Consider the following 20,379-nt stretch of genomic DNA (forward strand, 5'->3'; position numbering starts at 1 on the left):
TTGATGTTCTAGGGTTTCAGGATTGTTGATTCTCTGTTTGGCTTAGTTTTTCGGATCTTTGTTGTGGAGGGACGGCGTGGTGCTTCTGCCTAGACCGCCATCTTGCCGGAGTCTCTCCCAAGGCTGTAATCTTTACAGAAACAGATTGCCACGTCATTCTCCCGTGGAGCAGCTAGTGGGATGGAACTACCAAACTTTTCCCTGTGCCACCAGGGCTTTAACCACTGTGCCACTGGGGCTCCTTAAAGCTCCCTACTCTATGGAACTGGGTGTAAAGGGCAATCACTGATGGGCCATTATTACAATTATAATTATTATATGATGCCACGAAAATTATACGCTATGTCTAAGATACAAAAATTAGACCCAAGCAAAGTCAGAAGAAATAATATATAAACAGGGCAAAATTAAAGTTCCAGATTAAATTAATATACTTTTTAGAAGTCCACAAATATTTATTTGGCCAAAGAAAATCATTTGGCTTGAACTCCAAACACTTTGCTTAATGTTTAACTGGAGTGAAATAAAGATGCCACTTGAGAGTTGAAAGCAGTTAATACCAACAGTTACTTCTGTATCCCAGCCTCCTCACAATGTTATCAAGCACAAAAAAAGCATAACGTGTAGAACGTCTTAAATTTCCTAAATCAAAGTATATAAAGGTAATACTATCATTTATCATGTTTAGTTTTAAAAAGACTTTTTGTTAACTTAGACTTAGGAAGCATTTGGCCCAGATTTAACAAATATTACACCAGTTAAGATGCTTTGCCCACAATGAGATACCATTTACTTTCACTGGATGGCTAAGATTAAAAAAAAAAAAAAAACGGAAAACAACAAATTGGAATTGGAAAAAATCCCATTACTGGTGGAATGCAAAATGGTACAGCCATTGCGAAAAACAATGTAGCAGTTCCTCAAAAAACTAAAAATAGAATTATTCTATTCCACTCCACAATTCCAAAAGACTTGAAAGCAGAGACTCAAAGAGAGACTTGTACACCGATTTTCATTGTAGCACTGTTCAGGAGAGCCAAAAGGTGGAAACAACCTAAATGCCCATCAACAGATGAATGGATGAACAAAATGTGATACAATGTGATACAGTGGAATACTACTGAGTCAGAATCAACTCTACTGCAATGGGGTAGTAGGAGAAATGAAATCTTGATACATGCTACAATATGGATAGAACTAGAAGACAGGCTGAGTGAAAGAAATCAATCACAAAAGGACAAATATTGTATGACCTCATTTACATAAAAAGACAAATATATAGAGGCCAAAGTTTATTAGTAGTTACCAGCGACAGGGGCAGGGGGAAAGAAGTGATGGAAAAAATCGCATTGATTAAGGGTAGGGTTGCACAGGTGGTTATTGTAATTTCTGTCAATAAGTTGTACACCTGTAAAAAGTTAAATTGGCTAAAATTGTGTGATGGATATATTTACAATGGCAAAAAAGAAAGAGTAGCATCTGAGGCTACTTATGTACAACCAAAAACCTCATGGGATTTAGTTACTTTGTTTGGAGATTTAGGGTCATGGTTTTACAGAACATCCCAGTTAATTGACCCAATAACATGTTTAGTGCCTCTGTTCTACCTCCTAGCTCCATGCATAATTCCTGGGGTCTTAAGAGCTTGGTAGCAGTCATCCAAAGCACAACAATTGGTCTTTATTCACCTGAAGCAACAGAGAAAGAAGGAGAGTCAGGAATAGGAGAAGGATATGGAAGGTGTGGCTAATTACCTCCATGAACAACTGCCTCCTTGGCCATAAGACCAGAAGAACTAAGTGGTGCCTGGCTACAATTACTGAATGTTTTGATCAAAGATTCCATAGAAGAATCCTCATCAAAACGGGGAAAATACAGAACAGAATTTAAAATTCTCATGGACTCCAGACTTCCTGGAGCCATGCAGGTTGGATGAACCCCTGAAACTATTGCCCTGAGATAATCTTTAAACCTTAAACCAAAAATATGCCCTGATGTCTTCTTAACACCAAACAATATTTTAGGTTAACCAGTAAAAAAAATGTCTGCCTTAAGCATTATGCTCTTTTAAGAGCTATCTATATGGGATCAAATTGACAACAGCAACTTGAAAAATTAGGCAGGAACCTCAGGGGGCAGTGAATTTATGTTAATGAGGGAGGAACGACTCAGAAAAGGAGGGTGAGAATGGTTACACAACTCGAAGAATGTAATCAATGTCACTAAATGGGACATGTAGAAACTTGAATTGGTGTATGTTCTGCTGTGTATATTCACAATGACAACAAAATAAACAAAATTGTATATATATGCAAATATATGCATATATATGTATGTATATATACATATATATATAAAGATGCTTTGGGCTGCAAATAACCAAAAATAAACAAAGAACTAAACAAAAAAATCCCAACCGATTATTTTAAACAATAAGGAAATATGCCCTATCATATAACTGGAGGTAGAGCATACTCCAAATGAAGCACCATAAAGACTTCAGATTCATATTTTTATCGTTCTCTTGACTCTTGGCTTTTGACATGTTTTGGTTCTGTACACAGATTGGCTACCTCTAAGATTTCGAAATAGTTGCCAGCAGTAATTGACACAATGTTCTTCCCTTTTTGTTTATCGGAAGAGAAAGAAAATCTTTCCCCATCCATGGAAAAAAAAAATCTTGCTCTTTGGTTTGATTGGGATCAATTTAAATCATATGTCTCCTTTTGTGTGCATATGTGGAATGCGACTATGTGAGATTATCATGTGAAGAGCTAAGTGATTCATCCAGTGTTATGAAAGGAACAATAGAGAGGGTAAAGTGAAGGCCAATAAAAAGAAAGTAATAGTCATTTATACATAAAGCTCAGTATGTGGTTATTTTCTATATATTTGCTATAATAATAATTTTAAATGACATTTGACCTTCTCAACTCACTATTTTGATTTATGACCTACCAACTAATATTAAAACAAAGTGATCTTCCATTGGAAACATTTGAGAAGGTTCTAAGAGTGACTTTTATTTTGTATAACATCATGTAATTAATATCTCCTATTGGTGTAATCCAATTATAAATACTAGACATTGAAATAACATTCTACTGGAATATTGAAAGCATGTTTCATTTCTTGCCACCAGGAGTTCAATTTCTGCCCTAAAGTTCTCCTGCTGCTTAAAAATAATATACGAAACCATGAGTAGAAGAGTTGTTTTCAAGATTTTGTTCAATGTAAATAAATAGTATTTTTAGAAAATCCTTTAAAGTCATAATTTGACATAGTTTTCAAAGTTTAAACTCTTTTAAGTAATAGTAATAATATTTGCTTACCTAGAGTAATTTTATAAGGATTCGTTAATCTTCTAAAATTATTTGATGGATTAAAATGAAAGGCCCCATACAATATGAATTTCTCTATCAGATACAATTATGATTTAACTAACTTTCAAATAGCATTTTGTTATGCATCAGAGTAAAACATTTGTCACATTTCTGCCACTTCTTACCTTTTTGCTCCTTCTCTACTAGTTTTTAGTTTTCACCACTTCAATTAATACTACTGAGCATTTAGAAGCCCTGATGGCGCAGTGGTTAAGCGTTTGACTGCAAGATTGGAGGTTCGAACCCATCAGCTGCTCCACAGGGGAAAAACATTGACTCCGCTTTTGTAAAGATTTACAGCCTGGGAAATCCTATGGGGCAGTTCTATTCTGCCCTAGGGTTGCTATGAGTTGGAATTGACTCGATGGTAACAAGTTTGGTTTTGAGTTTATTTAGCATTTTGTAATAAAATTCCAAAAGAGAGCTCTACTCAGATCAGTTACAGTGAAATACTGATTTTTTTTCAACTAACCTCATATGGCAGTATTTATTCTCTGTAAACATGATTTCATACAAATAAACTATTAGACCAAGCAAACTTCACTAGTCTAATTTTACAGTTATCTGATAATTATGACCCAATGGTGGGCATTTCCTAGTTTCTCTTTGGTTAAGAGATATCCTTGACAAACAGAAATCCTTTGAAAACTTTTCCTACAAGACAGTTTTTCCTTCGTCATTTGCCTGGAGGAAGAGCTCACTGGTACCAGCTGGGCAAATACACAGAAATCTTGCTTGCTTTCTTTAATTGACAACTGGGTGACATGAACATTTCCTTGATGTTGCTTGTCGAAGCAGCTGGGATTCTTCATATTTAACTAACCTTTCTCAACATGAGATGCATACCATTGGCATACCAAATTCAAATCAAACTGTTTATACTTTCAAAAGAAACAAATGTCAAGATATCTTCTACAACATGTAAAAAGGGATTTAGCTTATTTTACTTTGAAAACATTCTACCTTTTAGAGAAAACTTAAACAAGCTAGGATTTTGAACCTATTCAAAGAAAAGGCAATTATATTGGCCAACACCAACCAATATTAAGGTTTCATCAAACCCACCTATCCGTCAATATAAAATTTTGGCAAGTAGCTTTAACTTACTCTATCAGTTAGGACTGGGCTTGGCTACATAAAAAAGAAACTCAAAATAATATTTTTTTAAAAAACAAAATAGAAGTTTATTTTCCTTCTCACGTAAAAAAAAAAAAGAAAAAGAAAAAGAATCCAGAGGTAGGAAGCTCAGATTTGGAATAGCAGTTCCGTAGTCACAAGTGACCCAGGGCTCCTACTCTGTATCTGCTCTGCCAGCATTAGCATATAGCTTCCACCCTCAGGGTACCTCATGGTCTGAAATGGACTGCTGGTGTTCCATTTTCCACATTTCAGGGAGTAGGAAGGAAGGAGGTAGAAAAAACAAAGTGCTTATCACCAAGCTCCACCAACTTCCTTTAAAAAGCCTTCTCTAAAGTTCTTTATAGTGCTTGTTACGGATGGAATTGTGTTCCCCCAAAATATGTGCTGGAATCCTAACCTTTATACTTGTGGATGTGATCCTGTGTGAAAACAGGGTTTTCTTTGTTATGTTAATTAGATCTAACCTGAGTAGGGTGGGTTCTAAATCTAATCACTTCTCAGTTATAAAAATAGCAGATTAGACACAGAGACATATACACACCAGGGAAGAACAAATGACAAGTGAGAATTGCCAAAGAACCAAGGAGCACTCAGGACTACCAGTAAGGAAGGAATTGACACAGCCGAGACCCTTCTTTGGACTTTTAGTTTCCAAAACTGTGAGAAAATAAATTTCTGCTCTTTAAAGCCCATCCACTTGTGGTATTTGTGTTACAGCAGCACTAGCTAAGACAATAATGCTTCTACTTACATATCCTTGGTTAGAACTTAATCATCAGGCTATATCTAGTGGCATGGAATATTGGAAAATGTATTTTTTAATCTGGGCACATTGTTATCCAGAATAAAATAGGGATTCTATTATTAAAGGGAAGAGAAGAGGTATTGAGTGGCAACTTGCAGTCTGTGCCACATTTATAATGCTATATTTGATGATTTTGTGGGAAATGTTATGCAGTCATTAAAAATAAAAAATAGGCTATGCCAATTGACTTGGGGGGAGGGGTTTCCACAAAGATTGTTGGATAAGAAAATTAAAGTACATATAAGTGATAAAATATAATCCTATTTTTGCATAATAAAAAGTGACAAAAATCTCTATATATGTACATGCGTGTGTGTGTGTGTTTCTTGATACACAACAAGTATATCTAATTGTATTCTTCTGTAATTTCTTCCATACGTGAATATGGAAAAAATTGCAGAATAATACTACTAGGTTGTTAATGTGGCTTATAGGGGCAAAGGGAGAGGGGATAAACACATCTTTGTATCCTTCCATTGTTCCACTTATTATAACAGGCATGTGTTATTTTTCTATTTGAAAAACATTACAGTGTTTTTTCTAAAATGTGACAGCCTCCAGCTCCAATCTTCATAACACATTTTACTATATATGAAAATTCACAGGAAGCCAGTTCACTATAGAATCTATCCTAGGAGATCTTAGTGAAGAATTTAGTAGGACCCTGTGATGGTTAAGATTGTGTGTCAACTTGGCTGAGCCATGATTCTAGTGTTTATATGTGATCACTCCCATGATGGGATCTGCTGTGAGTAGCCAATCAGCTGAAAGAGTTCCCTTGGGTGTGTGGCCTACATATGAATATAAGTGGATGTTCTGACTTTTGCCTGCTCTGGATCCTGCAGCTGCCTCCTGTTCTTCTGACCTCCGGTTCTTGGGACTTAAGCCAGCAGCTCACCTGCCAATCTTGGGATTTGTTGATTTTCACAGCCAGTGAGCAAGAGCCCTGCTCTCTGACCTGCTGATCTTGGGTTCGTCAGCCCTTGCAGCTACGTGACTCAGGAGAAGCCTTGTGGTCTTGCCTGCCGATCTTGGGATTCATCAGTCTTCACAGTCCGTGAACAAAAGCCCTACTCTCCAACCTGCCCATCTTGGGTTCACCAGACAGCTACATGAATCAGGAGAAGCCTCTATCCTGATCCATGGGCTTAGGATGTTCCAGCCTCTACAATCACATAAGCCATTTCCTTGATATGAATTTCTTTATATATTTATACACTTTACTGGTTTTGTGTCTCTAGAGAACCCAGCTTAAGACAGAGCCCAAAATGAAGCAGGTTTACCTAAATTTTTAACAAAAATTGTTTATTTAGAGAGTATTCTAGCTAGAAAGCATTAAGAAGAACATTGTATTCTTTTTGAGCAAATGAATGCTAACAAATGTTTATATTTCAATATGAATATAAGCAGAATAATATCATAATAGATGTTTTTGCTAAATTATCTAGTATATTAGCATTGATGAAATTAAACAACCTTTATGATTTGCATTTAACATGTAGTAAGTTCCATTTAGGCCATGAATCTTTCAAGAAAAAGTCTTATTTGGGAATAAGTCACACCTAGTGAGAATAAGTCACTCATGTCAATTTGGCTTCATCAAAATTTCATAAAGAAAAAGAAAAAAAAATTAAAATCAGGTACAACATCCCATTATAAATTATATTCGATCCAAACATAATAGAAAATATGAAGAGTATGAAAAACTAAAGGAAAATAAATTAATCCCCTATCCACCTCATGTCTATTTGGCATGGAACACGTCCAATATAGTGACCTCAGAAAAAAGCCAGTAGCTAGCAATTCTAACCACCACTCATCTGTCAGCAATTCTAAGACATTATTGTTCCTGCACTGTAAGGTCAAAAACATTTTAATGACTACTAAAAATTTTAATAATAATAATAATAATTTTAAAAATAAAGTTTTATATTTAAACTTATATTCAAATAATAGTTGACTCAGTAACGGCAGTATTTGGCTTCTGCATTGGTTCTGGCCAAATATTGATCTCCAATACTAGGCCATTGGGCATCCAGCTAAAAACTTCTTCAGTGGATCACTTACTAAAAACATCTTATTAGATGAACAGTGGTGCTTTTCTGCAAACAGTCGTACACGGACACTAATGTACATAAGAATGACCTGGGGAGATTGCAGTACATGTCATTTCCTCCCTGAATAGCCCCCCTCTCCCTCAATTCTTGCTCAGGAATGAGCATTTTAAACAAGCACACTAATAACTTTTTTTCCAGGCTCCAGGATTATGCTTTGAGAAACACTACTGTAATAGAAAACTCGGTTTTAAACTTGATAATCACCGGAATAGGCTATCTTCATGTATGTTTAATAAAATAAGGGTTAGGTGTGCAAATTGGCACTGTCATATATATGGAGCTTGGAAATAATTATGCCATAGTTTAGTAAATTTTAAAAAAATGTAGAATATAACTCAAAGCCCCTAGTGCTGCACCACATTTTTCTTAGTACTGAAAAGTGGCCAATGGGATGGAGCTAGTAGATAAATCTGTAAGCCTATTTAAAAATGTTTTGACCGTTCTGCAAGACTGGGGTGGTGTCATTTAGTTAGCAGAGGTATAGTCTGGGTCACGGTTGGCACACATGGGTAAGGAAAGAATTTGAATTGGAAAGCAGCATGCAATTATACCCAAGGTTGGTCCCTGGATCCAACCTTACAATGACTTTCCATGGCTTACAATTCCTACATTTATTTTGAAAAATCCTATTTTCGTGGACAGCCCCGTAAAACCAAATGGGACTAATGAGGTACAGTAGTCCAGTGACAAGGGCCAGAAGGCAGAAGGGGACAAGGAAGCTGGTGATAGGGAACCCAAGGTTGAGTAAGGATATTGTTGATGTGTTGCGAGATTGTTAACCATTGTCATAGGGCAACATTAGTAGTAACTGTTAAATGAGAAACTATTTTGTTCTGTAAGCCTTCACCTTAAGTGAGAATAGCAGCACAACGGAAGAGCGTAGTCAATGTCACTGAACTGTGCATGTAGAAATTTTTGAAATGGTGTGTCTTTGGCTATGTGTATTTTCACCAAAAAAAAAGGTTGAGAAGTTGAAGGATTGACATGTTGTGGGGTTGTTAACCAATGTCATAAAACAATATGTGTACTACTGTTTCATGAGAAACTATTTGTTCTGTAAGCCTTCACCTGAAGTACAATAAAAAAAAAAAAATCCTATTTTCGGTTAAATGAAAGCAGCCATCTAACTGAAATAGTGCTGGGACTCAGGGCAAGGCTAACATTTTAGAAGACGTTAAGTTTCAATTTTATAAACATGTATCTTGAAATAAAATCCAAAATGTAAAAATACATCTCAATCACTTTGTAAATCATTTTTCTGTGTTGGTTCTTTCTCTCAATCTTTAGCCAAAACTAGATCTGGGACAGATTCCAGGCCAGAACAAAAATGACAAAAAAAAAAGCAAAATTCCATACTGCTCATTCTTTGATTTTTGCCTTGAATTGAAGTGAATACTTGGCAGTTAGCCAAGGGGGAACTCGAAATCTTCTGATTCACGCTCCCATTAATCAAACTGACCAAGTAAGTTCTAAAGTCTGCTTTGTACCTTCCTTTTACCAGCCCAGAATGTAGTCTTCCCAAGTCAGAGGCTACAGACGTTAAAGGAGGAAAAAAAACAAAACAAAACAAACAAACCTGTTGCCGTCCAGTCGATTCTGACATAAAAAGGGCCCTTAAAAACAATCTAGCCTTGCCAACAAATTTAACAATTAAGAAACTGAACCCAACTCTCTTGGGGATGCCCAAGTTCAAACAGCTTGGGTTAGTGGCAGAACCAGGGCACAGTTCTGGGATTCTAACTCTTGGAAAATGAAGCATTTGAGAGTGCCTTCCAAGACACTCCGTGTGAGGGACTTAGGATGGCCTTAAGGGGAGCGAGGAATGCAGTATGATGGGATCCTGTCCTGATGTATGGCTGCCGAGTGAGGTAGTGCCCAGGGATTGCAGCAAAAACACTTGAACTTCAGGCAGGCGACCTCGGTTCCAGATATAGTTCTAACACTAACCGCATACCCTTAGTAAACTTGCTTGAAAGTAACCAGTACAAACCTGCCTAGTCGTAAACCAGTTGCCATTAAGCTGATTTCAACTCACGGTGACCCCATATGTTTCCGAGCACAACTGCACTCCATACGGTTTTCAATAGCTATTTTTTCAGAAGTAGATTGCCAGGTCTTTCTTCCAAGGTGCCTCTTTGTGGAGTCAAAGGCACCTCTGGGTGGATTCAAACTGCCAACCTTTCAGTTAGTTGTTGTTAGGTGCCCACAATTCGATTCCAACTCATACTGACCCTACAGGACGGAGAACTGCCCCATAGGGTTTTCTAGGATATGACTTTTACTGGCGCAGATCGCCAAGTCTTTCTCCCCCGGAGCGGTTCCGTGGGTTCTGTCAACCTTTGGGTCAGCAGCCTAGTGCTTAACCATCGCACCACCATGGCTCCTTTTCCCTTGGTAGCAGAGTGCTAAAGTTGCCCAATATTCATCGGCCCCTTTCCTTCCCTTATTTGGAAATTATAAACACTAAAGAGAATAATGTAGGATAGAGCAGTGCCTGGAAAATATTAAGGCTCAGTATTATTACTGATTATTTTTATACTGCCAGTCTTTGAGAGGCTTCCTACGCGTCAGGTAAGCTGTTAAACAAATCAAGTTAGGTTTCCACTCTGGCCCAAGACTGCGCATGTGCGCCTCTGCTACACTGGCGCACCCGAGAGGTTTTCCCGCCAAGGTGCAAGCTCCACCCCCCTCGATGGCCCGCCCCTTAAAGCGCGAGCACGGCGGACGAAGCGCGCGCTCGTCTAGGCGTGACGTCAACCAGTGGGCAGGCTCTGGGATTGGGAGCGTTTGCTTCTGGGTCTAAGGGCACTCCACTTCCGGAGGAAGCTAGTGTTGCTGGTAGCATCCGGGCGTGAGGCGTGTTCTTTCGCTTCTTGGTCCGGTGGACTTAGCAGGTATGAAGATCACGAGGCAGAAACACGCCAAGAAACATCTCGGCTTCTTCCGCAACAATTTCGGAGTTCGCGAGCCGTACCAGATATTGCTAGACGGCACCTTCTGTCAGGCGGCGCTGCGGGGCCGCATCCAGCTGCGGGAGCAGCTGCCCCGCTACCTCATGGGGGAGACGCAGCTGTGTACCACCAGGTGGGTCTGGCCGGAGGAGGCACAGGGATCCAGGGCCGTGGTAGAGGTGAGGCCGCTGCTCACAGGCATTCCTTTGGCAAATATTGCGAGCCCAAACCAAACCCATTGGCATGAAGTTGATTCCGACTCAGCGACCCTATAGAACAGAGTAGAACTGCCCCATTGGGTTTCCAAGGCTGTAAATCTTTACAGAAGCAGACTCTCACATCTTTCTCCAGCTGCCACAACTTTCCCCGCTGAGCGGCTAAAGAGTTGGAACCGCCGACCTTTGTGTTAGTAGCCAAGCACTTAACCACTGCACCACCAGGACTTCTGGTATTGCCCGCTTAGGAGGTGCAAAACGCTAGCCCACGGGGAATTGACAATTACATGGAGGCATTGAGGAGGTCAGGCGGATATCTGCAATGTAGGCAGAAAGTACAATGTCCTGGTAATATTTACGTGCTCTTAGCTTGGCGAATAAGAAAACGTGATTTGTAGTCAAGATAGTCCTGGCTTCGAATCCTGGTCCCTCCTCCTGCTCTGTTATGTGGGGCAAGTTAATTTAACCTCTCTGAGCCTTGGATTTCTCATCGGTAAAATAGGGATAATAACTATTTCTGAGATTGCTGTAAGGATCAAACGAGGTATAGTGTATGTAGAGCATTTATTGGTATCCAGAACCTATTACTCCTTTTTAAATGGTTGCTCACAAGCCTCACAAATGGTCTGTGAGGTAGTATCTTGGATTCCCAGGTAAAGAAGTCAAGAGTCGAGATTTAAGAAGTTTGCCCAAGATCATTTATTTATTCAACGGTCTTTGTTAAGTACTAGCCATGTGCCAAGCACTGCTCCAGCTACTGAGGATAACTTGGTGAACAGGACAGACAAGCTCCCAACCCTCACGACCAGTAAAGTACATAAATCAACCTCCATTTGGTGTTTTTTGACTCCAGGTTTAATGTTCTCCAACTTCATCAAAGTGTAGAAATACTTAGATGGAACCTTGTAGGAATGGGAGGGAGGAAGGCTGGAATCACAGAAGGGTCCATAGAAAAGACAACATTTCAGCCCAGTCAGAGTTCAATCCTGAGAGGAAGGACTATTTTGAATGACAGAAAAGAGATAAAAGGCATTCCTTGTTGTGGGAACCTGTTAAACAAAGGAATGGAGTTGTGAAATGCCTGGGGAAGAGGTTAAAGCATAGAATATAGTTAGGAATGAAGCTGTGAAGAAAGTAAATTGAGATTAAATTATGAAGAACTACTTTAAGAAATTTAGTTTTTTTTTTTTTTTTATTGTAGAATATTTAAAGAAAAAAAAAGTTAAAGTGACTTATAATACCACTACTTAGGAGTAAAGAAGCCCTGGTAGCACAGTGGCTCAGCCGTTAACTAAAAGTTCGGTTGAACCCACCCAGAGGCACCACGGATTACAGCCTAGAACACCTTACAGGGCAGTTGTATTCTGTCACGTGGGGTCATTATGAGTTGAAATTGACTGGATGGCACCTAACAACACCCATGAATAACCACTGTTAACATGTGCTGTAACATCCATCCAGTTCTTTATACATTTGCGCACATACGCATTGAAGAATGGGCTCTTGCTGTGTATACAGTGTCATTGGCCTGCTTTTCTTGCTTAATGCTACTCCATGAACACCTTTCCGTATTTGATCAGAGCTTTCCAAGCAGTGTGCCTCAAGTAGGTTAAGACCTATCCTAAAATTTTTGATCCCCTCAGCCCTGAGGGCTTCTAGAAAGTCCTTAGAAGGCCTGTGTCCTGGAGTTGGTTGCTTATGGCTACAAGTAGCTTGTATTTTTACTCCTCTGTATCACAGAAATATTAACACTTTAAATGTAGTGCTGTGGTATAAAAAAGGTTGGAAAATACTGAATGAAATTATATTCTACACCATGTTTTTTTACCTAAAGAATTTATTCAGTTTAACTACTGGAATTTTTCAAACATACACAAAAGAATACCACACACACACCCCCACACACCTACACACACACAAAACCAAACCCGTTGCTGTCGGGTGGGTTCTGACTCATAGCAACTCTACAGGACAGTAGTATTGCCCCCATAGGGTGTCCAAGGAGCAGCTGGTGGATTCAATTGCTGTCTTTTTGGTTAGCAGCCAAGCTCTTAACCGTTGTGCCACCAGGGTTCCAAATAGTATAATGAAATGTCTACTCAGTTTTTACAGTTATCAGCATGGCCAATCTTGTTTCATCTTTTCCTTTACTGATGGGTTATTTTAAAGCATATTATTCTGTCACTTCTTTGGTATGTATTATGAAGAGATTAAAACAAACAAACAAACCCGTTGCCTTCTAGTCGATTCTGACTTATAGCAACCCTATAGGACAGAGTAGAACTGCCCCATAAGGTTTCCAAGCAGTAGCTGGTAGATTTGAACTGCTGACCTTTCGGTAGCAGCTGTAGCACTTAACCACCGTGCCACCATTGCCCCATGAAGGGATAAAGATGCCTTTTTTAAAAATCAGGACCCAAATAAGGTCGATTTGGTTTCTGTGCCTCAAGTCTTTTTACACTATTAACAGTTTCCTCTCCCCCAATTTTTTTTTTTTAAGTTTGCTTCTCACATTTTTAAGAAATCAGGTCGTTTTTTGTAGCATGTCCTGTGTTCAGTCTTTGACTGATTGCGTCTCCCTGAATTCATTTAGTAAGTTCCTTCATCTTCTCTATTTCTTTACTGAAGTCCCTGGGTGGTGTAAACAGTTAATGCTGCTAACCAAAAAGTTAGAGGTTCATATCCACCCAGAGGAGCCTTAGAAGAAAGGCCTAGTGATCTACTTCCAAAAAATCAACCACCCAGAACCCTATGGAGCACAGTTTTACTCTGACACACATGGGATCGCCATGAGTTGGAATCAACAGCAACTGGTTTACTGGTTATTTACTGATCAGTAGTAGTTAGATCTCGTCTATGTCAAGAAATTTAGAAGACAGCTTCCTGGCCAACCGACTGGAAGAGATCCATATTTGTGCCCATTCCAAAGAAAGATGATCCAACAGAATGCAGAAATTATCAAACAATACCATTAATACTACACACAAGTAAAATTTTGCTAAAGATAATTCGAAAGTGGTTGCAGCAGTTCATTGCCAGGGAACTGCCAGAAGTTCAAGGCAGATTCAGAAGAGGATGTGTAATGAGGGATGTCATTGCTGATGTCAGATGGATCTTGGCTGAAAGCAGAGAATACCAGAAAGATAATTTACCTGTGTTTTATTGACTGTCCAAAGGCAGTCAGTTGTGTGGATCATAACAAATTATGATTAACATTGTGAAGAATGAAAATTCCAGAACTCTTAATTGTGCTCATGAGGGACCTGTACATAGACCAAGAGGCAGTCGTTTGAACAGAACAAGAGGATACTGCGTGGTTTAAAGTCTGGAACGGTTTGTGTCAGGGTTATATCCTTTCACCATACTTAGTCTGTAAGCAGAGCAAATAATCTGAGAAGCTGGACTATGTGAAGAAGAATGTGGCATCAGGATTGGAGGAAGAAAGTGAAGAGGACTTGAAGCACTTACTGATGAAGATCAAAGACTACAGCCTTCAGCTTGGATTTCACCTCAACATAAAAACAAAAATCCTCACAATTGGACCAATATGCAACATCTTGATAAATGGAGAAAAGATTGAAGTTGTCAGGGACTTCATTTTCTTGAATTCACAATCAATGCCCATGGAAGCAGCAGTCAAGAGATCAAATGATGTGTTGGATTGGGCAAATCTGCTGCAAAAGACCTCTTTAAAGTGTTAAAAAGCAAAGATGTAACTTTGAGGACTAAGGTACCCTGACCCAAGCCATGGTATTTTCAGTCGTATCGTATGCATGTGAAAGCTAGCAGTGAATAAGGAAGACTGAAGAAGAATTAATGCCGTTGAATTATGATGTTGGGGAAGAATAGTGAATATACCATGGGCTGCTAGAAAAATAAACAAATCTGCCTTGGAAGAAGTACAGCCAGAATGCTGCTTAGAAGCAAGGATGGCAAGACTTCGTTTCATGTACTTTGGACATGTTAGCAGGAGGGACCAGTCCCTGGAGAAGGGCATCATGCTTGGTAAGGTGAAGGGTCAGTGAAAAAGAGGAAGACCCTCAATGAGATGGATTGACACAGTGGCTGCAACAGTGGGCTCAAGCATAGCAACGATTGTGAGGATGGTGCAGGACTGGGCAGTGTTTCATTCTGTTGTATATAGGGTCACTATGAGTCGGAACCAACTCCATGGCACCTAACAACAAGAAGTAGTTAGATCTAGAGGACTTAATCATATTCAGGTTTAAAGAAATTTGGAGTTTAAGGATGTAGAGTAGTGGAATTTTGTTTAGAAAAGATAACTGCGTTAATGTGAGGAATAAACTGGAGAAACAAGGAAGTAAAGACAGGTAAACCCGTTTTGTGCTGGTCCAGTCAAGAAATAACGGGCTCCTCAAGCTGGGAAAGAAAAAGGTAGGTATCCAAAGGTTCTACAAGGAGACATTACTGAAGGACTAACAGCTGATGGGGTGGGGGTAAGGGTGAGGAAGAAGAGGTGTCAAATATGATTTGAGATTACTATCCAGGGTATCTGTAAGGATAATATTTTCAAAGAGGGAACTCTAGAGGAGATGAAATTTAGACAGGAAAGCAGAAAGTTTGATTTTATACATCGTGAATTTGAAAAGCTGATGGCGGGACATCCGTAGGAAAATATTCAATAAGTAGTTGGAAATTTGAGCCTGAAACTCAAGGTAGAAGTCAAGACTGATAACCAGAGAAAGCAAAATCTCTCTTAAAAAATAGTAACGGGTGCTAGATACCGGGGGTGAGGCAAATTAAAATCTGGCTAGGTAGGGTTGAAGAAATCTTCTGAGTCAGTAGTTCTCGTAATATTTATTAGTGTAAGGGAGGAAATAACTGAGGAGCTTATTAAAATTTCTAGCTCCACAAGGGTGCAGATTTGAGGAGGAGACAGGAGCTAGAAATTAGTAGAATATCACCTTGTAATTCTGATGTGGGTAGTTGATAGATGCCACTTTGTGAAACATTGTCTTATATTAATATGAAAATATAAAATGAAAGGAAATTGTCCAGCTTGGAATTGGAGGGCTCAGGAGGGAGAGCCAGCAAGTGGTTAAGAAAGCTGACTATGAGATCAGAATGTCAGTGTTGAAATCCTATTCCACCGCATAACTGTGTGACTTAAGTTATATAACTGCCTTAGTCTTTAGAAAAAATTTTTTTAATAAAATGGGTATAATACCTGCCATAGGGTTATTGTGAGAATTGAATGTGTTAAAAGCACTTAATGAGTGTTCTGCAAAATTTTCATTCAGTCAAAAATATTTGTTGACACCTACTATGTGCCAGGCCTTGTGCACTGTTGTAATTGATGGTCCACAACACTATGATTTCTTTCTGAGCTACGCTGTTTTGCATTTATAGGATAGTCTTACCATTTCCAGCTCTTAACCTTTAAGATGAGCTTAGTCTTTGATTCTTTTCCATCCATCTATAGTTTAGGGCCTCAGATTAAAATGATGTATCATTTGTTTAAACTTGTCATGTTACTTAAATTCTCTCAGACTGAGGTATTCTAAAAGAGGGATACTTTTAAAGTAAGCTGTATAACTTCATAGCTTGTTTTGCCATTGAGAGGATTTATAAAGAGCACTTAGCATGCTGCCTGTTACATAGTAAGTGCTCATTAAATGTTGGCTATTATTCTTTCTACTTGGTGTGTGTATTTTCCAGGCCTTTTAATAGTGAAATGTCAAAATTAAAAGCTGATGTGTGGCTGCTATGTGACAAATTGAGATTGTAATGTTATGGTTTTACTTTTTTTAAAAAAAGTGAGTTGTTTGCTTGTTTTTACTTTATGTAAACAACTAAAGTGTATCTGCTATAACTGTGGGCCATTAATAACATTCCTCTCCCCCCAGGTGTGTGTTAAAGGAGTTGGAAACGTTGGGAAAGGACTTATATGGGGCAAAATTGATTGCACAAAAATGCCAAGTTCGAAATTGTCCCCATCTCAAGGATGCAGTGAGTGGATCAGAATGCCTGCTTTCCATGGTTGAAGAGGGAAATTCTCATCATTATTTTGTGGCAACACAGGTGATAATACTTTTAAAACCAAGAGTCAGTTTTAATCATTTCTCTTCATAGTTCATGAGAATTATTTATAGTCAGAAAAAGTAGATGGAAGTGATTTGTTAAAGTGTTTAGACTCTTTAAAATGTAGGCTTTTATATTAATTTGCAGTCAATAAAAAGAGTTGTCATTTGAGAATTTGAGGAGAGAACCTTAAGCATATTGATTTTCATCTTAGTACTGATGTTTGCATTCTTAAAATAAACTGTAGCTATAGAGGTGTGATGATGTTTTAGGGTTCTTAAAGGAAAGATAAGTAGAGGAAAGATTTTATATTCTATGTTTGTGAATTTCTTTTATGTTTCTATATTTCATACTATTTCTCAGAAAGGCATGGTTCATATCATTTAAGGTTTTGCCACCAAGCTGGAACTGTTTTAGGATTTTAAAGACTGGCAGGGAGGCAGAAGAATGTTGCTCAGAGTTGATATTAAGAAGTTCACATACATACAAATATGCTTGAATATACTTTCAGAATTATAAAATTACATAATTAATGGCAGAGTTGAATCAAGAATCCAAGGCAGCTAATTTTTACTTCATTTCTATTCCTTCAACCTCTTTAAACATTCTTGACCCTTTCTGAAGCGTATCTTAAGAGCAGAAGCAAAGGAAACCAGCTACATTGACTTTTGCGTTAGTTAGTAGTCCTAGAGTATTGATAAATCCAGTTCACGCTTCAACTGTACTCAATTTTTGTTTTTCTTTATCATAAGATTATCCCATCAGTGAGATATACTGATTTGACATATGAAACCTATCAGCTCTTTTATTTTTAACACAGCCCTCTTGAAGTTCTTAGAAACCTTCCTATTTTAAGGCACCTTAGTTTAATTGATACGGTTTAACTAAATATTTTTTCTTTTTAATAGGATCAAAATTTGTCTGTGAAAGTAAAGAAAAAGCCCGGAGTTCCTCTCATGTTTATTATTCAGAACACTATAGTCTTGGACAAACCTTCTCCCAGAACAATTGCCTTTGTTAAAGCAGTGGAGGCTGGTCAGCTTGTCTCCGGGCATGAGAAACAAAATATCAAACAACTCAAAGAAGAACAGGGTTTAGTACAAAACCCTGAACAGGGAAGAAGAAAGAAGCGCAAAAAAGTAAGTGGCCCCAATCCTCTTAGCTGTTTGAAGAAAAAGAAGAAAACACGGGACACAAAACCACCTTCTGCATCTGAAAAAAAAAGAAAAAGAAAAAGAATCCGGAACAGATCTACCTCAGAGGTACTTTCTGAAAAACAGAATGCAGAAGGATAATGGCTCCCTTGGATACTTTAAAAGACTTTTACATGTGAAAACATAAAAATTTATTTAAAATTGTGGAAGTACTTACAATAAACGACTAAACTTATTTTTGTAAATGGGCACAGACCCATAAGCCTCTGCCTAAAATTATCTGTAAAATAAAAAGAGTGAATGGGTTCAGGTGCGGTAGTGTTAACTTTCTTACCGAGTGGTTTTGGGATATTGTTTTTCAAGGTAAAACTATTATCTCTTCCCTTTCCCCCCAACAGAAAAATTATATGCAAACAGTTTTGAAGAAATCAAATAGTAATGAAAGGCTTGTTCCCCAAAAAGAGGGCAGTCCCTCTTTCATACTCACACAAGAAACCTCTTTCAACTCATAGCTATTCTCGAATTTATAGTTCTAATAACAGGAATATACTTCTCTCTATTGATCCTTCCATCATCTTTTGACTTCCTACTAGGAAAAATGGAAATATTTGCTTACTTACACTCCTCCGATTCTCTCAGTGTGTTAATATTTAAGTCTATACATCCTAAACTCAGTTTTTCATTATGACTATAAACATTGTTCACTGCTGAACCAGGTAGTATACTATGATTAAATTTATTTCTTACCCTACTTTATTACTCCTGAATTTAATACTGGCCTCATTTTAAGCATCTTAGCCTTGCCACATTCTTCGATAACTGAAGGATCTCACAATATAGTTTTTCCTATGGTCATAGCCATCAGATAATACAGGTCATTTTTCACCCTGGAGATAATTCTAGAGCCTCTGACATCCTCCAATACAGAAAGGTTTTGTAGCTAAATTGGTCTAAGGGTCAATTAAGAATTGAATAATCAAACTTGTTTTCAGCTGCTGCTTTTAATCATCAGGCCAAAATTAAAATGTTTTTGCACTGTTAAGACTGAAATATAAAGTTGTTTCAAAAGTGAAATCTCTGATCAGTAGCTCCTGATTGAAGCTTCCATGACATCTTAGAGCAGTGGTTCGTAATCTATCATAGCGTCGTTACGAAGCGCATCATGAATAAGTTCTTACGACTTTTCTTAAATGTGAGACAATTCAAATTTATTCCTACAGAAATACCATGCTCTGTTGAATTCAGAGGTGCTTCTTTGATAGAAAGTGGAATGATAGCTTTAACTACAATGGGGAATAACAGACTGTATTATCTGGCAAGCCTGAGTGGTGTTTGTAATTTCATGATTCCGTTTTAAGTTCTTAACAGTAGGAACATTTTTAATAAAAGCTATTGAAAAAAGTGTGACTAATCCATCTGTAATTCCCATGAGTGAGGATAACGTTTGTTAATAAGCACAGGTTAGTTACCAAATCAAATGTAGACAGCAATGAAGCAGGTGGAATGTACCCCGATGGTATTCATTTTAACATTTTGAAATGCATAAATTTTAGTCAAAATTACAATGTATTAGAAAGTATACTATTTTAAATCCTAAAACTGATTTGCCATTTGCTTTTTGTTAGGTTATTTTAAAAGATTTTCAAAGAAAACAATCTCACCATATCCTTGTACAATTCTCTTGTGAATATTACCCTTACACCTCCTCTCCCAAATCTACTTCAATCCCTAGTACTATTTGCTAGTCGGAAAAATGTTTCTGAAGACTATTTTATGAACGCTTCAAAGTAAAATGTTTGAAGTTGAGCATGAGTAGGATTCTGTATTCTCTACGTCTTCAGCTCCATAGCCACTTCTCATCCCTACGTGTATGTAAATTAAGACTAGAAGTGATTTCAGAACTACAGGCAGTCCCTGGGATATTCGAAGTTGCCCTTTAACATTATGTAAATTTGCCCTCACTTTGAAACAATTTAACCAACACCTACTCCAACAAAATCATCATCCCATTCACTTTCACTTGCTGCAGGTGCGGCTTTTAAATCGATCTTCGGAACCCAGGGACCGCCTGTACTGAGTTTCAGCAATAGAAAGAGTTCTCCTTTCTATGGCTTGACAGATTTAATTAATAGTTTTTTTATGAGTGAGTAGAATGAATCGTTAGAATTTGAATTCTTTAAAATGTTTTAAAAACATGTCACTTAATTGTACCTTAACTTTTCTTTAGTATTCTCAGTTTAGGTGTAAATGAAAAAAAACACTAATTTAGGAGAGATCATAATGCTCTCTATAGATGTATAAATGAATGTGTGTGTGTGTATGAAGATATATATTTACTAATGGGAATAAAATCAGAAGATTAGGTGCCTGGACTGAGCTTAGGAACTGATTTCTCATGATCGTAGGTCAATGGTTTCTGAACATTTAGTCTCACAACCTTACCAGTAAAAAAAAGTATGTATACTTATATGTTTATAAGCTATATAGATTTACTACTGTACATTATAAAATATGCACAGAAAAAAACCCAAAATTTGAAAGAATAATAAATTTGTTTTTTTTTTTGTCATTA

At 37.8% G+C, this 20,379-nt stretch overlaps 1 protein-coding gene across 1 annotated transcript; it reads left to right on the forward strand.

Annotated features, from left to right (window-relative positions):
- Positions 1-10,288: 10,288 nt before the first annotated feature.
- Positions 10,289-19,544, forward strand: UTP23 (UTP23 small subunit processome component). The gene is made up of 3 exons (XM_004372963.3): positions 10,289-10,529; positions 16,479-16,653; positions 17,562-19,544. The coding sequence occupies exons 1-3, from the start codon at positions 10,342-10,344 to the stop codon at positions 17,946-17,948; spliced, it is 750 nt and encodes a 249-aa protein (XP_004373020.1). The 5' UTR covers positions 10,289-10,341; the 3' UTR covers positions 17,949-19,544.
- Positions 19,545-20,379: the final 835 nt, after the last annotated feature.

Source organism: Trichechus manatus, unplaced genomic scaffold (assembly GCF_000243295.1).
Source record: "Trichechus manatus latirostris isolate Lorelei unplaced genomic scaffold, TriManLat1.0 scaffold00022, whole genome shotgun sequence".
In the NCBI taxonomy this organism is placed as follows: domain Eukaryota; kingdom Metazoa; phylum Chordata; class Mammalia; order Sirenia; family Trichechidae; genus Trichechus; species Trichechus manatus.

What these genes read in the sequence shown, in the direction of transcription:
- UTP23 (XM_004372963.3), top strand. Translation starts at nt 10,342, where the DNA reads ATGAAGATCACGAGGCAGAAACACGCCAAGAAACATCTCGGCTTCTTC. An exon ending in ACGCAGCTGTGTACCACCAG is followed by an intron (nt 10,530 to 16,478) that starts GTGGGTCTGGCC and finishes CTCTCCCCCCAG; the next exon opens with GTGTGTGTTAAAGGAGTTGG. An exon ending in ATTATTTTGTGGCAACACAG is followed by an intron (nt 16,654 to 17,561) that starts GTGATAATACTT and finishes TCTTTTTAATAG; the next exon opens with GATCAAAATTTGTCTGTGAA.